Source organism: Botryllus schlosseri, chromosome 15, assembly GCF_051294905.1.
Source record: "Botryllus schlosseri isolate E-star chromosome 15, Bs_hap1, whole genome shotgun sequence".
In the NCBI taxonomy this organism is placed as follows: domain Eukaryota; kingdom Metazoa; phylum Chordata; class Ascidiacea; order Stolidobranchia; family Styelidae; genus Botryllus; species Botryllus schlosseri.
In genome coordinates this window covers 8,590,899-8,609,181 of record NC_137250.1, presented here as the reverse complement: position 1 = coordinate 8,609,181, position 18,283 = coordinate 8,590,899, and the positions used below count along the sequence as shown (strand labels likewise).

At 41.1% G+C, this 18,283-nt stretch overlaps 1 protein-coding gene and 1 long non-coding RNA gene across 9 annotated transcripts in view; one reads left to right on the top strand and one right to left on the bottom strand.

Moving 5' to 3' along the window:
• Positions 1-18,283, bottom strand: part of LOC145456857 (sodium channel protein type 4 subunit alpha B-like) — a 109,360-nt gene that overhangs the window by 65,565 nt on the left and 25,512 nt on the right. For 6 of the 8 annotated variants that reach the window (XM_080334987.1, XM_080334985.1, XM_080334988.1 and 3 more), the window contains 2 exons: positions 4,110-4,321; positions 1,549-1,677 (listed from right to left, as the gene is read on the bottom strand). In XM_080334987.1, the coding sequence (XP_080191113.1) occupies positions 1,549-1,677; positions 4,110-4,321 (341 nt within the window). Of the gene's footprint in view, positions 1-1,548; positions 1,678-4,109; positions 4,322-6,530; positions 7,546-13,641; positions 15,524-18,283 lie in introns of those variants that run through there. The other 2 variants (XM_080334993.1, XM_080334991.1) reach the window with 2 other exon arrangements.
• On the top strand, positions 4,317-6,987 carry LOC145456867 (uncharacterized). The gene is made up of 2 exons (XR_013920725.1): positions 4,317-4,956; positions 5,183-6,987. It is a non-coding gene; the product is annotated as an uncharacterized LOC145456867 (long non-coding RNA).

Genomic DNA, 18,283 nt, shown 5'->3' with positions numbered 1-18,283 from the left:
CTTCACATCTACCAGTTAAAATTGAGCAAATTTGGTGTGCAAAGTTTTTATTAATTTCGCATCGAATAGCGGAAAAGATTTGGAAATACTTTTTTGTAACTATCCTAATGGGCATTACTATACCAGACTTATCAGATCTGATCAACTATTTACCTGCTTAGCACCTACTAAAACCAGAACTTGCTTTATGTTGACACCTATGACACTTGCGACGTGGAGTGTCTTTTTTATTGTGCGGACTTGCGTTTTTATGTCGTTGTTGCAGAAGCTAAAATATTCATCAATAAATCGGTTATCGTGTACAATCTACATTGCCATTTACGACACAGGGCTATCGTTTATGGAAATCGGCCTGAAATTATCGCGTCACCACGATGTCGCAATGACTAATATCACTGTCCACTTCATACACCAATCCATATCGCGGAAAAGACAGTTCAGCGTGTACCCGCCGAAAGGAAACAGTCACAAAGACGTAAAGGACTTCGGACGTTCTACGCTCAGCGATACACATAATCAACAATTGAATGGCAAGTAGCATGAGTTTCCATATGATAGGATTAAGCCATCTTTACGAGCGATTAAATTTCGCCCACTCAAAAAGGACAACGCGACCTCACTGCTAATGCATTACGGCTTCCAGCGCGTCAAGCAGGAAACTTGTGTTTACTGAAAGCACAGGTTCAAGTGGATTATGTATAATTCATAATATTTCCAATCCACCCGATGCTATCGCACCTGACCACTGTCAACAGTCACCGGCACTCTACTTCGACTTGGATGTTTCGGAACGCATACGCAACACCTCGCTCCCGCGTTTATACCCTTGGGAGGTAATCCTACTTTTGCTGAGGAACAGTGCAGCAAAACAGTTTATCTATTTCTCATCAGGTTAGGTCTGGTGTAAAGGCCATTGTTCATGCTGTCTGATGCTACCTGATGCTATAATATTGCATCACCAACTATATAAGGAGGTCTAATACATACATGACTCTTATTTGCACGTCTCGCAGAGCCGAACTTCTTTTGGGTCCGTGAAACGGCAATGTTGAAACGCATTATCAACTGCGAAACCACATTACTCCTTCGCAATGACGTCGTGGGTGGAATTGCATACCTCATCTAGCCACTATTTAGCTTGTTTGATGACCGATGACCTTTTTTAGTCACCATGGTAGCGTTTTAGGACACGAAATAGACAACATCGAGATAGGATCACAAACAACAAAGTGGAGACCCTTTTTTAAACATCGGGTAGCTTTTAAAATGTCAGATACCCTGAATCAGGATTGGGCGGCGAAGGGAATACCTGTCTTCTTACTTTGGCCATCGGCTTCTGAAATTTTGGTGGTGTACGTAACCACCCACAAACTTGAAGGTGCCCGCAGTGAAAATGTTTCAGAGCCCCGTTTTCTAGAGACCAAGGTCTGAGTTTGATTGAAAAACTACTCCAAGTCTTTCCTTTTCCCCTATCTATACTTGAATGAGAACTATTTCTATCCGCTCCTAACTGCAAATTACCCGCCTCAACGAGATAAAGGCACTCACGCGAATAAGATAACAAGGAAGTCCAGCCAGTTCCAGGGATCTCTCAGGTACGCGAAGCGATGCAGGACGAACCCGCGCCCGACAATCTTCACGGCCGCCTCGAAACAGTAGATCGCGGTGAAAACATATCTAAAAACGAAAGGCGCGCGGTTCAAACTTGCCCAAACAGCCAATCTAGTTATTTTAGTTTACCATCATCTAACTACTGGTTTTGTAGTAGTTCTAGCTTAAATTCTAGTCGCAAAACTTTAAATTGAGTAGTTCTAGTTACGCAAAAATTAGTTTCCGAACAACTACAAAACAAGTGTCGCTATTTCGTATGAATCGTGATGCCGGTACTCTGTTTTATGATGTTAATGCACCCGATTATGGCCCAGAGCCATCAGTACGAACAGTGTTCTAGCCAGAGGGTGGGTTATCTGGTCGAAACCCCGTCCTTTTGAAACGATTATTCGATTATTCGATCTCCAGTAACCGATGCAATTCCGATAAAATTAAAATGAAGGAGTTGCCTCGGAATTAAAACTAGTAAGGTTCTTTCGTTATTTAGTTGCGCATCTTTAAAGGTAATTAGTTGCAGTTTCCAGTTCTAGTTACGCATCTTGAAAATCCAGTTGTTAGCACTAGTCTGGCGAGGCTTCACCAACGACGAAATGTCACAGTTTAACGTCGCGCTTGCGTCGTCGCATCATTTTGAGTAAAGACGTCGAAAGTACTTCTTGGGTCACAAGCAGTGATTATGGCGATGACGCAATCTGCCTTACAAGGTATATTCTGTGACCGCGTTGAAGGAAGACTTATCCAAACTAGCGAATAGCTTCCGGATAGTATGCTCAGAGGTAGTCATTTTTGGTACACAAGTAATAGGTTTACATTTAAATTGAAGCCCTTTTTAATAAAAATGAGTTTTTTTAAGTTGTATAATTATGCCATAATTGTGTAAATACTGTTGTAGGAGCCTACGGACCATTACCACCCGATATAGCAGACGTTTACGATATGGGATGGTTGGAACCTTCAAAACTGTCGATGAAACAGCTATAGTAGGTAGGTATTTCGTCATATGAGCTGTATTTGCCCTATATTTTCAATTGTCAAAGCCAATCCACCATGACGTCACAGTTGAAAATTCGTGACGTCATGGCTTAAAAAAAAACATGTTTTAAACAAGAGCCTTGTTTTAAACATGTTTGCTTTAAATAGATTTTGTTTTAAATGCAACCCTACACACAAGTATACGCAATAGTAGCAACGTAGATTTCTACGAAATTACACATGGCAAGAAATTTGCAGGAAATGTCGAAATTATTCCAAGTGCGAGTATAAAATGAAAATTTGACAACTACTCAAGTAAATAGTTTCAAAATATTAGGATAGGTCAAGAATATCCGCTCGGGGTGGTTATACTCGAAACTGCAGGGTGCATCGTCACGACTTACGCAAATGACAAATGCCACTAAAAATTGATGCAAGAAAACATAGCAGAGCGTCTCTTGTGTAGGTTATACATGTCGGCAGATCAGGAATCACAATAAGAAATACCGACAAGGTGTAAAACTACCATAGTATAGTCCATCAAAACACCATGAGTATCAAAACAACAACACGTGCATTCCGATAATGATTGTCCTCATCAGGAAACGTGCAATTGAAGATTACATATGTTGGAAACCAAATTATTCCGCCGTATATTGAATCGAGTTCAAGTGGATTGTCCTTTTTCAGGCAACACCTACCGACTAAATTCTGTCCATTACCGAATCGCTTGTGTAAAAATTATATTCATCAGAACAGGTATACGCCTAGAAAATATGAAATTATAAAAATATGCAATATGCCTGTTGCTTACATGTTGTTGACATTGTTACCCGTGATTCACAGGTCAAAAAAAGAGTAGTACTTTCTCCCATAAAGATTCGTGTGAGCTTGCGTATTGTGAATACACGAATGGCATTCGATCAATATTGCATGCGGCACACTCGCAAAAGTACTGTATCAAGCTGTCGAAACGTATCTGTCGTTTCCACTAATATTATGAGCACGCGTCACAATGATATATCACGAGCCGCTCGGTAGCACGAATCTCCTTTGCACGCAGAGCACACTTCTGACAAATTACGTACACAAAAAGAAACGTAGCAATCAACACCTATTACGTCACTTGTCCTTTTTAATTTGTTCTCAACCAGCCAGACGCAGACAAACAACATTGGCGAATCACAAAGCGATTTTACGAAACATGCGAATGTCACAATACCACGGATACTGCTGTACTACTACTGAAGCATAAAAAGCCATGTCTTGCAGGGAATTTTAAAAACGTGCAAGCACTTAGCGCTGTGTGTATTACACGCACGCCGTAAACTCGCAGGCTGTATTTAAGCTCGAAATGAGTAGCAATTATTGTTGAAAGTTTAATAGGAACAGCCTTAATCTCTGCGTGGAGGTAATTAGAATATCTAATATTAGGCTTTTGACGACTTACAAGGTTCGGAGCAAAGATCGTACATCAGTATATACGGCCCGTTACAAGCACGCAAATTAACGATGCCATTACTCACTCCAGATGCGTTTCGATCCAGGCCGGAGGCTCGGCTAACATCATGCACGCGCAATTAGCCAAAATCACGAGCATGATGAAGTGGGAAAACATGGGACGGATGAAGAGGTTGATGCAAGACTGTCGGACGCGGCTTTGCTGGTTGAATAGGAAGAGGGATTTGGACTCGCTGAATCGAAACGTGGTGCCTTGCTTGTTGAGGACGATGTAAGTCTGAAACAAAAATATTTCGCGGATGAAGGTGCGATCCAGCAATACGAGATACCTGAGTTATAGTTACATAATCACGATGCTCTGCTAGGTGCGCACCCCAGAAGGAATTTAACCAGTAAAGACAACGTGGGAAAAAATAATGGTGACAATCGACGCTGCAACTTACGTAACAATACTGATCACGTAAAAACACGACTTGAATAAATTGCAAATAACTTTGTGGACGAATATACATCTTTGGTCATTATTATCATTATTATATCATATCATAATATTAGTGTTATTATTATTTATAGTGTATTATATACACAACCGTATGGTTACCAAGCCATATTAGAGCTAAATCTGGCCTGTCAAGGCAATGTCATTAGCGTTCAAACGACGATTAAGTTTCAATAACGATGTTAAGAATGCATTCTAAATTCAGAAATTGTTTGGTTCGACCAAATTGCTTTATGAAAAGCGGTATTCTGATAAATTTGAAATTGCATGCAAAATGCCGTATCCTTTTATCCAGCCTATCATCAGACACGATTGGGGGCAAATGGGGTTAATAACGATCAGACCACGAAATTATTTCCATATACCGCTTCAAACCGCAGTTGGAAAAGGCAGAGTGCTTTGATACATCGTAGGCTTCCAATGACATGCCGCCCTATTTCTTGTCGCTTTCTTTTTCTATACTGTATTCTTTACTTTCATTCAGTGTGCATGCCTCCTCTTTACTACGCCTAGGCCAAGGTGGGTGTCCGATTCCATTGACAAATCCAAGTCGCTTCGACATCTTCCTGTCTATTCATTGTATCGCATTTTTTGTGGTGTATTGAACTGATAAAAATTGCTAATAAACCAATGATGAAGGCCGATTGGCCAACCGCACATGAACCGCGTAAATCACACCAAATCACAGAAGCTCGCTTCTTACATAAACAACAGATGTATAAATTCAAAAAGATTGGTCGAAAAACGCGAAGATTAAAATGCAATTTCAATACATTTTCCAAAATCCAAATCCGAGTAAGATACACTGATTCCCCGCCATATTCTATAAAACAACACGCGATGTGTACACAAAACACAGCGCAACACGCCCCGGGACATAACATTGCCGGAAGCACCCGCATACAACTTCATACCGTTTGACATGCGGCATGAATCCGCTATAGAGGGCACGGGAATGGTACCAATATGCTGACAGTTGACAGTCGCGCGTTGCAACAATAGCCGAAATTTGATAGGATTTAACAAAATCACCCATGATAAAATCGCCTTCCAATCACGCGCACAATTCCGACACGGTGTCACAGTGATCATCAGTGAATAGGCTCTGAATAAGCACATGTATCCCGTCTATTCAAGACAGGCGCAAGATAGCCAACAGAAGGTTATGTGTTTTGTGCGTCAAAAATAACAGCGCGAACAGTTGTATTGATATGGTTACGCGGCGATGCGATGTGAATCGCGCAGTCGCATTTCTGTCATTGTATCGATGATAGCTGAATCTGCCCGACGGATTATCGTGGCCATGAGCCAGCTGAGAAAATTGATCCGTCTCTTATTACGGCATGTTTGTAAATCCGTTTTGGTAATGCACGTTGTTTAATTATATTGTCCCCGATGCCGCGGTTTTATCCCGCTCGCCGCCGACCCGCCTCAAAGCTCAAAACTAAAAAGAACGTGATTAAAACAGTTCCCCCATTATCCAACAAAATTAATACAATATGGAGACGTACCGATATAACAAACGGCACTGTATGAACGCGCAAAAAGCGCCAATCCATGATAATATCCCTATATGTTTTAATAATTAATAATTACCAATCGATAAGTAGTAGAGATTACAGCAGATTGATCACGATTACTGCCGACTGTCCACGCCTCTTATTTACCTGTTCACGGCCAAGGTGGTCAGACTTGGATAACTAGATTGAAAAATTGAATATCTTCTAGTTGTGTAAGTGCTTGATATAAACGACTAATATCAGCGGTGTCGATACCATGTTATCTTTTCATTCTATCGCAAAACAAGTTGGTGTTTTGAATTGATTAAAATTCTAAATACACGAACGAACTGATCACACGAGATAGGATGCACAGTGCACACAGTTATCCGATATTTACGAGGTCGGTTACCGATACAAAATGCGCGCGTTCCGGCGAAGCGACGCGAAAAAGCCTGGGGTTTCAGATCGCCATAATCGCCGTGTACCTTGGTGTCGAAGAACGATCGTATCCTAGTGGCTACGTTTCTCATGAGGTGTCCGGAGCGAGTGGCCATCTCTCCGGAAGACCATTTCCGGCGGCGCCGTATTTTCTTTTCAAGCTTGGCTTGTTCGTGTTGATGCTGCAACTCCTGCATTTTCTTGTGCTTCGCGCGCTGTTTTGCTTCCCGGTGCAGGCTCGAGAGGGACGGCGCCTTGTCTGTCGGCGACAGGCAAGGGAGGGAGGCATATTCTATTTTCTTTCTCCTTGCGATTTTATCGCGCGTGCTAGCGCTCTTTTGGGCGCACTGTTCGATTAGACTGGGCCTGTGCGCGGAGGCGCCTATTTCATCGACTGAGTACGAACGCTGGCGTGCGTAAGCGGCGGCCATATTTAAACTGATCTACTGCAGTGCCCGGCCCGAGGCCGACTAATAACATGACTACACCAGACAATCTGCACCTTCGAATATGCCATAGTGTGTTAAATTCAGAAATCTTAATTCCAGTCTGATCAATCCAAAAACTTAAAAATAATCTAACTCAACCAAACTATGATGAACCGCCGAGCAAAACAGCTGTGATTTCGACCACCTTACTCAGATTGCCATTTTTTCACTATCTTTCTATAAAGAAGACAACGATAATACACTTTCGATAGAGCCCGACGCTACCCAGACAGCCCGCGAGCGGCGATAAAAATCGTGAATGATTCAGTCAAGAGTAGAAGTTTCGGACTGTTGCCTATACCGAATCTATGCGCCACGCCGCCAAGTGTCGATTGAAGCGAAACAACGCGAAAGCTATGTTTTCTCAGAGTTCATTGTATTTCCGGTTTTCGGACCAGTAAAGTGCGCGGATTGCAGTTACCAAAAATCACATTCCAGAAGTATCTGTCGCTAGTTTCCTAATTTTATCATTTCGAACCATCAGAATGAGTCTAAAGCCAACTTATCGATGTTATATACGTTGCGATGATAATCTTTCTTTGAAACTATGTTCGATAATCGTCAACCAGGTTTATTCATCAACAGCATGTGATGTCATGCCCGCTATTCGATACTCGATAGTAATCTATTCTCAATCATACGTTACAATTTATTTCCCACAACATCGACCACCTTTAATAAATAAACAATGGTTCTTAATGTCATTAATGCACTGCGATAATGCGACATCTTTCTAGCAATACCGAATGTCTATATTCTGCCAATTGGTCGCTAACACGGAATTGGAAACTTCAAGAATTCTCAAACGCATTCTTGCCAATTGATAAGATTGAGGGTGCCTTAACGCCGGTCGCCAAGCGAATTTGATCAAGGGCTTGATCCCAATATCTCTTCTAATCTTAGGAACGCAATTGATATCGGTAAACTTCTCTGTGACTCGGATCTAACAGTACGATCTCCATACATTAACTCAGTAAATATGAATTTAACTTAGCGTCATGTCATGTCAATGGCATCAGCCGCATAAATTTTGATTTCTGTTCCTACATTTATGAGAAACTATATATCATCCATAAATCAAGTATCACAATACACGGATAGAGCCAGGCTACAAGAGAAGCAAAACACAGCGCACTCGAACGAGCCTTTACCGCTACGCAACCCGCAAAACAAATCCCCTATTACAATTATCGCAGGGCCTACAAGACCGCGGTGTGGCCTTGAGAAGAAGTTTGCGATCGTTACTAATAACGTTAGAGAGCTCAGATCCGGGTATTCTTCGCAGAAACTTTGCTCGTGACAGAATCGTGAGTATTTACCAGCATATCCACCAAATTATGCTCTGACCGCGTGCGGAAATCACAAATGTAGATCGGCGGAGCCAGATTCTGTAACTATTCAATCAGTGATCTCGATACGCGTCGGGCGGTAATGAATGATTTAGAATAAGTCTTTTGTTATCCGGACGTTTTCCAAATTAGCATGTCGTACATTGGGGATGATTAATTTTGCAAACGTTCAATGAATAATTTCGCTGTGACGTGCACAATGTCCTTACCCCGCGAGGCCAGCCCAATTGACATATATGAGGGTATTCAATTTTGATACGCTTTTCGCGCGGACAGGATGAATCTCTTCAGGTTGTTATCAGCATAGTGTAGTTTAGCGGGTCAATTTAATCGCCTTACTCCAACCCAGTGGTTATCAACCTTCTTAGCTTTGGGACAGATAAAAGTTCAAAAGAAATTTTGCTCACCTGCAAATATAATTACGACAAATGTGTATGTTACTCAAAGTAAATAGCAGTGGGAACTTCAATTTAATGACGAACTTAATATTGATGTTTGGTTTCTTTTGTAAGAACTTCGACCTGCAGTTTGCTAGCATCTATTATACTGTCATATATCGTTAGTTGTAACGTCGAATTTTAATGAATTTTGGTACTTCAAAAAGTATTCTTAGGCTACTTTTAAACACTTTGGTACCGTATAGCACTTGCTGTATTGCGACGTATACGTTCAGTAAAAAGTAGACCACACGACATGATATGCGAAATTTCTGAATCAATTTAAAATTTGATGTGGAGTCCTCTAATTAATGCACAAGCATTAATTGGCATTTTGTTATAGACATGTAAAATTGTAATATAGTTGAAGGACAGGGGGAATTGACGCAGACCGGTGGCTGATAACCACTGCTCTAACCCTAAGCCCTAACCCGATTGCTGCGCAATCACCATCGAGGCATGCTCCACGAGTCCACGTACGGCGTTCTTCTATGCCGAAAATTGTGACACAGAACTATAATACAATGCTACATATCCCGTCGCTCGCAGTTTATTTTGTGTAAACGACTACAAAACTAAAGCAATGAACCAATGCATTTGCATGCATGCAACCATTGTTAGTATTTGCAATATCTCAACTACACCGAATTATGTCTTCTTTTTATCACAACTACATAGAGACATACTATTAATTTGACTCTATTAATGGCCACAGATCAACTTGGCACCGAACCAGCATTGAACCAGCTTTAATTGCGTCACGTCTCTAATATAATATATTGTGTAGATGCGCGCGTCGCCATAGAGAAGTGAATAAAAGGGCACGTTGACTGAGGGAATTTGAATAGACAACGCTGCAGTATACTATTCTCAATATTCGCGACTTGAATATCCTACGGTCACAAGTTGACCGATTGATATGACGGCTACAGGACCGTGGCTTACGCCAGGTCGCTCATTTATTGCATCTGCTAAGTCTTAGCACCCTCGACCAACGAAGAACCAACTGTCAACAACACAGTTCATGACACTCCTATTTCATATTGCAATCCACAAAAAAGCATGGTAGCTCAGCTAGTCCAGACTTGGGCATATCGTCTACAAGTATATGTTGGCGAGACGGTACAGAAGACTTATTGGCATATACGCACTTAGGTTAAGAGTCATCACTCTCTACCTTAGTCCTCGGCGAAATACGGCGATATGTCCCCAGACCTCATTATGGTAACTGACACTATACTGGTCGCTTTATATTTTCAGTTATCTTTGATTCATGAACACATTACCGCCGGGATTTCAACTATCTGTTCACCGTCGTACGCGCAACTAAACCACAAGCATTTGTTGATGGTGAATAGGGTTGTCCATAATTTGGAAAATCTTACAAATCCTCGGTTGTAATGTCTTATTCGATAGATTATGATAAAAAACGACACTGAGCCTGAAAGAAGCTCACAGAAAGGCCGTTAAGATTTCGTGCAAAGCGTTTGAAAGTAGCTGCCGAAGAATGGGCGTGCCACCGACCATAGAACGGCGAGAAGACTAGTAATCAAGAAACCACGGCTCTTGATTGGATAATCGGCTATGCTTCAATGACCACGTCAGCAGCAGCTTGCTGATTAGGTGAACAAGGAGTCTGCTACTGGCGGCGATTCTGAAAGCGCATTGTATGTAGGTTGACAGATCATGATTTAGGATTGATTCAAGGTATCTTGAGGTACGAAATACATGATGTACAAACAACAGCTGCTTCACAAAAACGTCTAAAGCATGACCGCTTCATTGTGAAGGAAACCGCTGTAGCCTATATGCCTTGTTTTCAACGAGGGAAAGCATTGGCGCTTATGCAAGTAGCAATGGATTCCTAGTTTCAGAAATAATATATCATTATTGAATACAAAGATAAAGCTTAACAATGACACTATAAGTTAGGTGATCTTATTGGGCTCAGGTTGCAGTACATAGTTGAAGTTTTGAATGCTCTAGCGATCGGCTGAATCAGACGGTTAGGCTTAGCACTCATCGGATGTTTGCAGCAAATTGAATTCACTTGTAAATGTTTTCAAAGTCCCTAATGATGTCGCAGAAACGAGGTTTAAATGCAAGCACAGGCCCTGCTTGATATGATATGCAAACTATGTTGGATACTATGCACTATGCAGCATTGTCTGTGTTTACCTTTATACCCCTTTTCTGCGCGATTATTAAGGAATTTGACATGTCATATCCAGCATATTATGTGCTTACTTTTACGCCTCTTTTCTGCGTCATCATCAAGGACTCTGACAACACTTGCAAGTGAATACAGTTTGATGCAAGCATCTGGCAAGTGCCAAGCATAACCCGCTGATTCAGCCGACCCTTGGAGCTTTCAAAACTTCAACTATGTACTACAACCTGAGCGCAATGAGATCACACAAACTATAGGGTCATTGTTAAGCTTTATCGTTGTATTCAATAATGTTATATTATTTCTGAAACTAGGAATCCATTGCCACTTGCATAAGCGCCTATGCTTTCCCTCGTTGAAAACAAGGCATATAGACTACGGCGGTTTCTTTCACAATATAGCGGTCATGCTTTAGACGTTTTTGTGAAGCAGCTGTTGTTTGTTCATCATGTATTTCGTACCTCAACATACCCTTAATCAATCCTAAATCATTATCTGTCAACCTACATACAATGCGCTTTCAGAATCGCCGCCAGTAGCAGACTCCTAGTTCACCTAATCAGCAAGCTGCTGCTGACGTGGTCATTGAAGCATAGCCGATTATCCAATCAAGAGCCGTGGTTTCTTGATTACTAGTCTTCTCGCCGTTCTATGGTCGGTGACACGCCCTTTCTTCGGCAGCTACTTTCAAACGCTTTGCACAAATCTTAACGGCCTTTCTGTGAGCTTCTTTCAGGCTCAGTGTCGTTTTTTATCAATAATCTATCGAATAAGACATTACAACCGAGGATTTGTAAGATTTTCCAAATTATGGACAACCCTAATGGTGAAGTTACGAAATCCAAAAGAAGCGTTGGAATTGGTCGTCTCCGCACAAGACTTTGGAGGAAGAGAAATACAAATCATAATTAAGAATTCACAAAACTATGAGTATCTGTGCCCTGTATGCGTCTATAGAAAGAGCGAATTCACCGATAACGTACAATGAGTTTTCTTACTTTCGCGGTTTTTGGTATATTTTATTAACGTACATTTGATTTGTATGATTAGCTTCTCTGCTGATAGTTTCAACAACGCATAAGCTGGATAAAAGAAGCTTGTGGGAGAGCTCTGCTTATTGTTCATCAGGTGATTCGTGACATCGTTTTTAGTTGAAGAAAACAACTATCATGCCGGAACAACAAATAGCAGGGAATGCGAGCCAAACGAGGTAACTGAACAGATGTGTGCAACTTCCAGCAACGAAGCACGAAAATATTGAAAATATCAAAATCCTACGCAATTAAAGGAAGACATCTATTAGGTTTATTTAAATGAAGTCAGAATCTCACATACAAGACAACAAGTGGGGTTGGGAATTGACCAATAAGCAACTACCATACAATACAGAGTTTCATAATGCACACGCCACAACTCCGATGTTAATGTGTACTATAGAACGATTAAAGTGTAAACAACATTCGAATAGTCCAAGCCACGAGAGACGAGACGTTTGAACGGTTACCACTGCGACCTATTCAATTGGCAAATCTCCTCTGTAGTATGTAGCCGGAAAACGATCCTAAATTCTCATCTCATCTATCGTATTTAATTTAATTCCTGCTTACTATCTTGAAACTCCGCGAGACAGCACTACATGACGGGTTGCAAAACTACCAGCACTGTCTTATAAATAATTTCGCAACGACAAATTTAATCAAGATAATGAAATATCAACATGATACATAATGGATTATAACATTAATGATCACTTGATTCTCTTGCAACGGCTTACTAGCAAGCCAATGCCAGTCACGATATCGCGATCTGTGTCTGGCGTGTCTGTCTACGCATCGACGCAGAAGTTTCGCGTTTACATCTAGTCATTGGTATCTGATGCCCTTACTGCCAACGGTATCGAAGTCATAAGTTACCATATCAAGAGGATTACGAGCATCGGTTTAATACCCAGCGTGTTAATGTGCGTACAGATGTATTCGGCCTTGAGATGTTTTACACCGAGAACGCGTTTGTCAATCGTCACAAGTTGGCTCGACTAGTACTGACATCTAACGGACAGTGAACACCACTACCATGAAAAAGGTTAATTGTTAAATCGTAATCGCCATGAGCGAACGAATTCCAAAATCGATAAGAAAATATAGCGTAGATTTGCGTAGATTACGCCACCTAATTGAGCTTAACATACTCACATTAACAGTGAAACATACGCCAGCGATACAGGACGCATTATTTAGATCAGTGGTTCCCAACCTTTTTAGACTCATCGCCCCGTATCATTCTCGACACAAAGTTTCGCCCCCCGTATATATAAACGGATGCAAAAAAGAGGACATATAAACGGCATTTATTCATCTAACTCTAATCGCTGGTGAATTTACTAAACAAAATCCCATTTTTCGAGGTGGTAGGTGCTCGGAGCCCGGTTCCCGCGTTTACTGTCAGTTGAGTTGACCTTTTTTCGCGTCATATGCCGAATAATCCGACTCCACGTGGAGATTTTTACCGTTTTAATTGAATATATTTCACTGGGAGTTCCAACATTTTCTCCCTCTATCCCCCCCCCCCCAGTAGCCCGCTTTGGTATTCCCCCTTGTTTCTCAATATCGCCCACGTTGGGAACCACTGATTTTGACTGAACAACTTGATTTATTGACAGGAAATCCTTGTAACATCAGGATAGCGGTTATACATGAAATAAAAAAGCATCTTACCTTTGTTCCTGCGTCAATAAGAATCTTCTCCATTTCGATAGACAATACCTTATCATCCGGGGTAGCGGTCTGAATACCGCTACCCTCCTATACTAGCCGCATGCTCGATCAAATCATTACAGATATCTAAAATCGTCTACATTTAATTGAAAGTGACATTTACAACAAATCACGACCTTCAAAAAGCGAGCTCGTTGAGCATAGCGCTAATAACTGGACTATCATAGGACAGTTCACAGCTTGCACCAAAGGCCATAATAATGAAAGACTGCTGTATATCTTTTCCATGCCAATTTATCGTCGATTGATTGTGATCGGACAATCAAATAAAAGTATCTTCTATATTGAAAACGAAAGGATATAATACGCTTAGCGATACATGTCATAACTCCCCTTGCACGCATAGCGACGCGAATTCTCGCACTACAAGGCGGTGAATAATTTCGGGAGTCATTGTCATATTGCGTAACCTGCATCCGGAGTAATTGGCGTATAACATACGCTTGAGAATATCTACAACGCACGAAGTGATGTAATAAATGCTTGAGATCAATTCTCAAGGGAGCTCCCTGTCAAAGCCTACAAAAGTCCTGCCCTCGCCGCAGTCCTGTTAGAATCCGACGCTGAACAATCCATGCGAGCCCACCTATACCACTAAATGTTCAAATTTCATAATGCCCAGTTCCGTCTCACTCGACGCAGCCACACACACAATTTGATTTAAAATCCACTGTTTGAAAAGCGTCGCGCAAAAAAGAGTCTACATCGCGAACTCGTATCCCTGAAGGAGTCTTCGAGCTTCTAAAACATCCCATAAACGCGTATTCATTTATATCAAGTAGCCGCTTGTTAATCAATTGCATTCCTCATCAGCGATTCTAAGTGCTTTCGCATTTTGACAGATCCATAAACTCCAGCCTGACTCGGGCACAACGTAATGACTAGTTCGCCGGTGCAATATCCATTAATGCACCAGGGTCACTTCGGGATGTAAGTTTGCAGTATATGGAAGTTTTGCGGTACTTGGTAGGCAAGCGTACGGTGTGTATTGGGCGTTGTCGGTTTCTTTGCGGAAAAACGATCTTATCTAAACCTTTATGATGTATGTCATAATTGCGAATGGCGCGTTATACCCATAATAGAGATAGATATACTGACAGTGTATTTATTATCCAACGTATATAGAATTTCCTATCTGAGCTACTACTGTGAAAATGAGGGGACGGCTCGACAATGTCGAATTCATAAATATTCTCGTTATGATAACAAAACTGCGTCAGCCCGGGTTGATTATGTGATATCCATTAATTATGCAACCCAAAATAGATAGATATGAAAACACGCCGTGCGTATTTTCCCTTTCTTTGGCCAGAACGTAAAAACTTAACAACCAATAGCTGTACAATTCTCAAAGTCAAAAGTGTCTAAATGAAAGTTACCCAAAATGAAAATGGCTGGCTACACGCACATCGGTCAAAATTCGAATGCGCAGAATATGCTCGGTATTAAATCTTGCGCAATTCCAGGATTGAACATGCGGCATTTCGCGAGTCTAATTCTGAAGTATATGATGAATTACACTTCTGGTCGACCAATTGTTACAAACATGACGCCCGGCTAAATCCTAAGTAAACATATGAAAGATTACAGCTGAGACAAAGCAACTCTCGAAGGATATAAAATAAGACTGCCCAATTACGAGGTTGGGCTCGGTTTATGACATCACATGATCAGAATAGGCTCACCTCACCGATCAGTTGACCTACGACACAGTTTTTAAACCAACGATTACCTCTGTGGCTGGCGGGCCGGAAAGCAACAACATAAGTCATTCTATCATATCGTCTACTTTTCTTTTGACAAAAAGTAGTTGTTGAAGTAATTTGGCACTTTCATCCACATTATTATATTAAATCGTGTATTTTGCCGATTGCCACCACATGCAGGGTACGGTGCAAGTTAAAAGCGGCACTTTCTGGTACAAAAGCTTGCTGTCAAACCTATTCCAATTGGTGACCACTGACCAGCCAAACACACCAATTCCTATGGAGATATATCCCAGGGGTTGAGGCTAACGTCTTCATGTACCACCCCAAGAAGACACAAAACGGTGTTACAGGTACACGGAATCCACGACACACCTGGAATATATCTCCATACATATTGGTGTATTTGCATCGTGTTCGCCCATTGGAATATGTGTGAAAGCAAAATTTTGCACCAGCAAGTGCCGATTTCCCGATCTGCACCCTGCGGTGGTGGCAAATGTGGTAAATACGCGTATTTTCCACCAATCTATTAACAGTGCGGGGGAAATATACAAGGCGCCAGATTCCAGTACATCAGGCGTAAGTGACACACGCGGTACGCAAGTAGAACAATCATGGTCTTAGATTACCGCAAGCGTGATAATTTAACTCGCTGGGGCTCGACAAATCAGAATACGCTCCATCTGTTATTCGGTCCGATGTAGAGTAAAATTCCCATCCATGTAGTATCTAGTTGGCTCTCAATTTTGAATATTGACCAATCGATAGGTTTGCCGTGTGGAGAGATATTTCGCACAACCCTGGAGATATTGCATGGAACAGAACCTTATAAATATTTAATACACGTCTATTTATTTTCGCGCAGGATTCCATTGTCCTATCCGATCCAATCAAATTGACATGCGCCGTGCAATTCGTTCCGAATACGAATACAAAAGAAATTCGATTTGATCGAATCACTTATGCCGATTGGGTAGATTTCATAATTTTGGAGTAGCCAGCAACATCAGTCATTAGCGACCACTGTATTATGACGAAGCCAGGGATGATTTACCTGGTGATATTATTCATTTATGTATCCGTAATCGTATACGCATACTAAATAGTGCTAAGTAACAGCATTTCTGATTATTTTCTGCAGTTCGCCAGTATAGACGAGAAAGGTTTGGGTATACTGAAAAATTCTGATTGGATCCGGTTTGAATCTACGTATTTGCAAAACCGGATTTGGATTTCAATATGGACTTAGGAAAACCATATGACAGGGGGTTGCTCGTGGCTTCTAGGCAACACTTATGGAGTATATTGTACAGGTGTACAAATATAGCAGGTTTCGGACAAGATATCAAATAAATCCGGAGTCGCGATTAAGACTCCAATTCGGCACTCAAATTCGCGAAACAATTTGGATTTGAAAATATTCAAGTGAAGTTTTTTCGGTAGTCTTGCTCTAAATCTATATGTTCATCATCTCCTATGGGTTTAACGCAAATGATCCTGAATCCTGCGCAAATTTGAAACATTAAATTCTTAATCGGCATTAATATTAATAAACCATAATTGCTGGCTTTCTTTTATTCAAACTCACTGTATGAAGATTTCAATTATTTCCAGATAATTTCACATTGTAAAATGCAGCAAAACACGTCAGGTTGAGGATTTCGGTACAACACGACGTATTTCTGCGTATTTATGAACTGGTCAGCGGCCACGGCCCAATGCTAATACTCGGTTAAAGTCAAGCTAGATAATCCTAGGGCTTTTCGGAGTATAGACCGATGAGAACAAGCAAGAACCTACAACAGGATCGCATCATTTCCAAATGGCGAATTATGTCACCGACACAAAAAACAACGACAGTGATGGAGAAAGCAATATAATTCGACGAATAGCAATAGTAGTATAGTTTGATGTGATATGCCCAACAGCGCGGTGTATATTCGTAGCTTCTGATCTCGTACTACCGATATACGTGAGAAGAACGACTGTTTATTGAAGAATGTGTTCCAGATGAGTTTATCCAGAATAAGGTACAATAGATTTAAATGTTGACAAATCCTTATAATCTCCGCGCGATTGGCTTCATCAAAGAGCGTGTGTGCGACGTGTCGCGAAATTCGTGGATATCAATCTCGGTATCTTCTTTACAACTACTACGCAACTTCACGGGAGGCATTGCTAGTAGCCAACATTGAATTACCTTAGGTTTAGTGTTGATTTTACAAAATGTTATAGACAATTAACTGGTGCTGATAAAAGATGATAGTCGACAGGACGTTACTTAATACGTATACGCGTGTTGCGGATGATTGAAGCGATAACATCAAGACATGACTATGATCCGATATCATCGAATAAAATGTGATTCGTAGTTCAACGCCACCAGTTTTTCCACGATTTCTTACAAAACTCTTGGAGTGGATAAATACTGCGTGCCGCGAAGGAGCGAATATGTCACCCACTCAGGTCAATCAGTGTATGACAATAACATAATTAGGTTCAAGATCGAGGCAACGTCGAAAATATATTTCTCATGCTCAGCGTGGGAAATACTGATATGGTTTTCCTTCACATGGATTGTAAATTTCTAAATTATAGACCAACACAAAATCTGTTTCGATAAAACCTTGACGGATGTACTATTGGAGAATTTGTGATGGTAACGTATCTTGGCATGAAGTCAAATTTCCACATAGTAGATTCCGAACAATATCACCGTTTGATAATCATCCACTTCGAAACTCACAATATAGAAAATGGTAGCTGTAGTAGTCTGCCAGTTCTCGAAATCCCAGGCAATAGCAATAACGTATTTCACTGCGCTACGATAGTCGGTACAAAATAGAGACACTCCCCAATCAAATATGGATAGG